Below are 6,512 nucleotides of genomic sequence, written 5' to 3'. Positions count from 1 at the left end.
ATAGAAAATTGTTTATAGAATGCGGAAATATTTATTTTTTAAGTGTACGTTTATAACTTATGGAGTTATTGAGTCACAAACTGGTAGCAATGGACTCAGAAAATTTAGGCTTGAAGTAAGCATCAACTTCTAATTTCAATAACAAAGCAACAAACCGTTTTTAAACTTCCATACTTTGCATTCCCTCATAGATATGTATGGTTTACCTAAATAAAAATTTTCATTGAAATCTGTGACATGTCAGCCACAGCTGATTTGCTCATTTCGCATGGAATGACCCATATGCAATAATAATATAAATTCTGCAATAAATTCTGCAATAACTTTCAAGGATGATTTAAGTTAGGAGAGTCAAAATAGAATAGACTAGCTTTTCTCCGCATCACATGGCCGGACTAGCCAGCGGGCCGATGTGCCCTTGCGCCCTCAGGTCTGAACACTTTTTTTATTTAGAAAAAAAAATTTTTTTTTTCGAATTTATTTATTTTGAAAATATTTTGGTGCAATTCCCCCCCCCCACCCCTTTTTGCGCTAACAAACCTGTGCAACTTCCTTTCGCTTTTGTTTTCTTTTCTTTGAACTCGTAAACCTGTGTATCATCGTTTTTTTCCCCTCTTTTCTTTTTATTTCTTTCTTCTTCTTCTTTTTTTTTTTGTCTTTTTGCCCTTTTTTCGCAATATTATTATTATTATTATTTTTCGCCCTATGGAGGACAAGGTTGACGCCCTCTTGCGGGAGCCATCAGTCCGCCCCTGTCCACCACTTAGGTTTAGATTTAGGTTTAGAATAGACTAGCTGTGTCGCTCGGCGACGCATGGTCTAGCTAACACATGTTCTACAATCAAGCTTAAATAAAATTTAAAAAAGTGAAATCTCCCGTTAATGTGTAAAAAAGAATGATTTCATGAGTCAAAATTTTAATTTAAACCTTATCGTTTTTTTTTAAATACTCTAAAAATTCAGTTGCTGTTATAAAAGCCGTAAACATTTCGTTTCATGGATTTTCTGTTGAAAACCCTCTAAGTGAATTCCTAAGTATCAAAGGACCTGTGTTTAAAATTTGGCAAAGATTCGACGCAAACTAAGGATTTGTATAAGGAACATATAGATGCGGCAAAATAAAACGAAAACCCGTGAAAAAGGCATGGTCCATTTCAGTAAAGCTCTAGATTAGCGGTCGCCAGTCGCCAACCATTTCATTGAAAATGGCTACCAAAAAATCAAGTCTTAGTCACCAAAAGTGGAGAACTTGTCTTTTTTTATTTGTTAAAATTCATATCGTATATCGTGCTACGACAACGTGCTTCTTATACCGAGAAGTTCAACTCATAGACGTCTCTACCTTGCCAACGTAATTCGGAGCAAACTCCCTTTGGGGTATTTATTTTTTGCGCTAAATATGTATTTTTTTAAATGGCCACTAAAAGTCAAAAGTGGCTACTATTTTTTGAGACTCTGGTAGCTAGTGACTATTATTCAGAATTCCTAATCCAGAGCTTTACATTTCAGAGTAACAGAACGTGCATGTCACTTTGCATTCACGTCTGAAACCAGGTGGTTAGGAAAGGTAAGATATTCAGTCGCTCAACATCAGCCGTATGTGTTCTTACTATACGTTCTAAAAAAAAAGTCAATAGTGTCCAACCTGTCAGAGTTCGAAAAAGACATGATTGTTGGAATGTGGTGCATTTGCTCCTCGGTGACGGAAACAGCCAATTATTTCAGGCAACATACCAGTTGACGCAGTACACGAAATACAGTAACGTGTCATCTGCAAAGTAGATGGAAAAGAAAAATTTCTGAGATAAAAGAGAGGTGATCCGCATTGTGTTCCAATGCACAAGCAATCTTTATTTCAGATAACGTTAGAGGTAAACTGCCATTTCCAAAAAACTATTTCAGCAAGAACTAACTAAACAGAGGGAGCTTCATGCTTCAACCATTTATCGAAGAGTTGCAATTCGTAAACCATTGGTGATTTCATATCATGTTTCCCAGCCACGCCAATGGTATAAAAAACACAAAAACTTCTCAGTAATGGCCAACAATCCACTTGGTCTAGTGAATCAATCTCCACCTTATTTCAGACAATTAGAGAAGCGTTGATGTGTGAAGAAATCTCACAAAAGCATTTTCTCCTGACTTCCTCTTACAGACCGTGAAGAATGGAAATGGTTTCCTCATGGTGTGGGGTGCATAGGCGCCCATATAGGGGGCAAGTGGGGACTGAAGTCCCCCCCCCCTTAGAAATTAGAACTTTCTTGCTTTTAGTACTTTTTTCTTTGCAAAAATGTAAAAAACATATTTACTACAGATATTAATGAATAAGTTAGTAAAAATGTCCAATTTTAATAACTCCAATCTGTACTGAAATCGGTTTCCATGGGGAAAATATCTGAGCCACCCGTTAAAATTTTGGCCCATGGTGGGGTGAGATATTTTGGCAGTATCTTGGGGCATTTGTTACTCTCTATAAGAAAGTTACAGCTATTAGTTATGACGGTACTCTAGAAGATTCTTTTGTCCAGACTTTATTTTCAGCAGAATACTTACTTTATCAAGTATCCACTCTGCTGAAATTGTACAAAAATAATTTTAAGAGCATGAGGAGGTAGTAGGACTTTTTTTTTTTTTTTTGGCCCCCCTCAGTCTTCTGACGTGGACACTATTAAACAGTTGTGGGGTCATTTGAAGTCAAAAACCAGGGCTCGATTTCCTCTATCCTCTTGGTTTCTTGAATGGGTCTTTTTTTAAAAAGTGCAACTTTTCTGTCACATGCCTTTTACAGTAAAACCTTTCAGGAACAATTCATTTAACAATGATTTTTGATTTCATCAAAAATATATCTATTTAAACCTACCAAAAATTTTTCATATTAATTTTTATTTTAGTATATTTTTGGTTCACAACATGTGAATTCTCGCCTCCGTGGAATGTCACACACCTTGGGTGACTGTTTATTTTGCTTAATAACTTGTTTAATTAAAAGTACATATACTTATTTATTGATTATTCTTTTCACAAGTGTCTCAAATACTAGTTGTTTACGTATATTAAATTTCTTAATATATATTGTGTTTTAGTTCATTTTAGTAGGATAAGGAGCCATGTCACACAATCAATTCTCACCTCCGTTACCTTAACACAAAATGCCATTCCTCATTAACATGTGGCAGTAATGACATCAAATTCTGTTTTCCATGATACAAGGGAGTCCCCTAGTTTATTTTCAGCCATGAAGAAGTTGTGAGATTTTTTGTCGAAAAACGAAAAGATAGATTTCGCTTTAAAGACTTAGTATGGCTATTCTGATCCCTCACCTCCGTGTACTTGAATTTCAGGGATATAAATTTAAAAAAAAAAGAAAAAGAAGTGAACATGTTTTCATATGCTTAACATCTGCAGATTGTAGCAACGAAGAAAAAAACAAATTCCATGAAAAATGTATCTATTAGGCCTACATTAATAGAAAATTTCTCACCTCCATGAATCTCATCTCCGTAACAGACCTTATTAATGTTATTACTTCTGAGGTGAAAATAGATGATGGAGGAGAAATACATCAATAATAGGCATTCTACCAAAGTTATAACTTGCCAGTATATCCTCAAATTTACTAATACTATTTTTTAACATACATTTGAAACTACTAATTGAGTAGTACTTTAATTAAATGAACTTAATATTATATTCCCACTAATCATTAAAATAGCTGATTGTTTGCACAATGAACAAAATTACTACTTGATATTAAATTGGCCTCAATTTTTAAATATTAAAAGTTTTCTTCTTTTTTTTATTTCCGTGAACACAGCATTTTTTTTTTAAAATTTATGAGTAAAATAATGGGAACTTAGCTGGGCCATTGTTTATGGTTACTTCTAGTCAGTAGCAGATTTTAGGGGGAGGGGGGGCGAGGGTGCCGGCCCGTGCCCCTCCAAAAGGATTAATTAATTTCCCTATTTTATTTATTACGTTTTAATTGAACTTTCTTTGCATTTTTTTACGTAATTAATTAAAAAGAACACAAAACACACCCAGCATATTTTGAGTGAAAGCATTTTTGTTTCCTAAAGAAGTATTACTGGAGTCAGAGGCCCAGAGTTGCAGAATACATTTAGCTCACTGGTTTCGAATTCAAGGGACCGTATTATTGCAATTCGTCAACTAATTTTTTGATGGAATCAATAGTTAACCTTTTTTTTAAGGTGTAGGTGCACCTAAAAGAGTCATTTTGATCCAGGAACCTATTTGCAAAATAATAGATTTCTTTTTCAGCTTATAAAAAATGCAAGATGAAAAAAATCATACGGTAGTTTCTTGGAAAAACCATGATTTTTAATGAAAACGGCATGTAGTATCCATATTTTATCTCAACTGTATCATGGCTTTAAAAACAAATCAGCAACTGTTTTGAAATTCACACAGAAATAGTTTCTGAATTCTGCAGTAAAAACTTTTATGTTATAAAGTTATGATTTTCTTTATAAATTAATTAAACTCAAGTGAGGTATGGGTTTATTTAATAACCTTTCCCTCGTCTTATAATCCACGAGGGAAAGGTTGTTAAATAAACCCATACCTCACTTGAGTTTTTTACTTGACAATGTTCCTAAGTAAAGTCGCTCATTGTCTAGCATCTCGGCGACATAATATTGGGTTTAGCATTTAAATGTCTTGAAACATTAAAGATGTTAAATAAAAGAAAAATAAAAAAACATGCACATTTAAAAATAGTCATTAAAACTTTGTTATGAAACATTGAAGGGGGGGGGGCTATTTAATTGCCCGTGCACCCTCCAAAAGATTTTTCTGCATCCGCCCCTGCTTCTAGAAGGTAACACTTTCATGTAAGAATTAAAAAAAAAAAAGTTTCAAAATTGAAAAATATTTGCGTTCAAAAGTTATGTTTTCTAGAGAATGACCCGAATAAGAGACTGCTCTGCAGGAAAAATGGCTTCATATTACATTAAATGTTCTTCGTGATCTCTATGAATTCATTCCAAGTTGATTACAATCTGTAAGTAATTAAGTCGGAAGTTGATCCGATTCCCTTCAAATGAAGCTTTTATCTTTAATTTTAGGCCTCCTGCTGGACACTAAAATACTTTTTAATTTGGACAAATATTTTTGTGGTACATAAGGGACTATAGGGGCAACGTTTTTTCAACATGAAATTTCAAACTTCTAAAAAAAAAATTTCGACCTAGCACGCAGAGCTGGTTTACACTTTCAGGTTCAAATCAGTACGGTTTCCGTTGTTCAAATTATATGAAACTTAATTTACAATTATTCTGATCTAAAAGGAAAAATATAAGAGTTGTGTGCGACTTGAAACCGACTTTCATTTTCTTTGAGACACTCTAATATATACAGATAGATATAGACCAGATAGATAAATGAAAAATGCCTTTTTCAAAATTAATTCTACATGTAAAAAAAGAACACATTTTGTAGTAATTTACAATCGCTGTTAGAAACAAAGTCTCAAAATAATTGCTAACTGAAAAAAATACATTTTACAAATAGATAATAAATTTTATTAGTTTAAAATGAATATCACATATACAGCTTTATAAGCTCATCGCTAACAGCTGAAGGTGTCAGTATTCCCAAATCGGAAAAGAGTAATGTGATATAAGATGGAGGCGTATAATCTATCAATGGATGCTCCTTAGAGTTTACTTTGGAAGAGAGGTGCTGAAAATAAAGAGAAAAAAAATAAAACATTTTTTAATGACAAAATGTAATTAAATCTCTACATAGTATAAAATGAAATCTCCAAAAAGCGTCTGTGTGTTTAAACTAGCAAAACTCGAGAACTACCCGGCCGATTTCGCAAAAATTTTCAATTTGTTCCTTCAAGTCCTGAAAAGGTTTGCAGACCCGTTTGAAAAAAATCCGATGAATAGTTCTTTCTTTATTCCAATTTAGGCCCAATTTTCACATAAACTCCTGAATATGGGGGTCAAAAATGACTTGCACATATTAATATTATATATCGTTGGAACGAGTAGAATTTTCCATGTTCTACGCAATTTGTTTCAATGCTCTAACTTAATTACGACTGGAGTTATTTGCATTTTTAACTAGAATCTTTTTAGTCTTCTTAGCTGAAATTCAGGCATTACTTTCTTCATTACATCTATCAGTAAAAAGTGTAGGAATTGTCCCACAGGTTTTTTTTTTTTTTTTTTTGACTCCACTGGAAAAAGCAACATTTTTTACTCCAGATCTAACTCGACCCATGATTGAAAAACTAAGCTTCTATCTCCAAAGGAAAAAAAGTTACAAGCAGGTTTAAATCAAGTTCAATAAATCTCATCTCCATTCAAGTTGTCAACCATTTTATTTTTGTGTTTCCACGGTTACGCTTTTTGAATCCATGGTTTCTTTCCTTCTGAATTTAAATTTCTTGAACTCATTTTATTTTGTATTTCCATGGTTATGCTTTTTAAATCCATCTTTTTCATTTTGAATTCTTAAAAGTATTTCAATATCTGTCGGCATTG

General features: G+C 33.3%; 1 protein-coding gene across 1 annotated transcript in view; it reads right to left on the bottom strand.

The window, feature by feature from the left end:
• Nucleotides 1–5,517: 5,517 nt before the first annotated feature.
• Nucleotides 5,518–6,512, bottom strand: part of LOC129228044 (translation initiation factor eIF-2B subunit alpha-like) — a 28,947-nt gene continuing 27,952 nt past the window's right edge. The window contains exon 10 of the mRNA XM_054862674.1: nt 5,518–5,700. Within this exon, the coding sequence (XP_054718649.1) occupies nt 5,560–5,700 (141 nt within the window). The 3' untranslated portion in view covers nt 5,518–5,559. The remainder of the gene's footprint in view (nt 5,701–6,512) is intronic.

The sequence above is a fragment of the Uloborus diversus genome, chromosome 8, assembly GCF_026930045.1.
Source record: "Uloborus diversus isolate 005 chromosome 8, Udiv.v.3.1, whole genome shotgun sequence".
Lineage (NCBI taxonomy): Eukaryota > Metazoa > Arthropoda > Arachnida > Araneae > Uloboridae > Uloborus > Uloborus diversus.
Note: the sequence above shows the minus strand (reverse complement) of the source record. Positions and strands in the feature narration are given on the sequence as shown.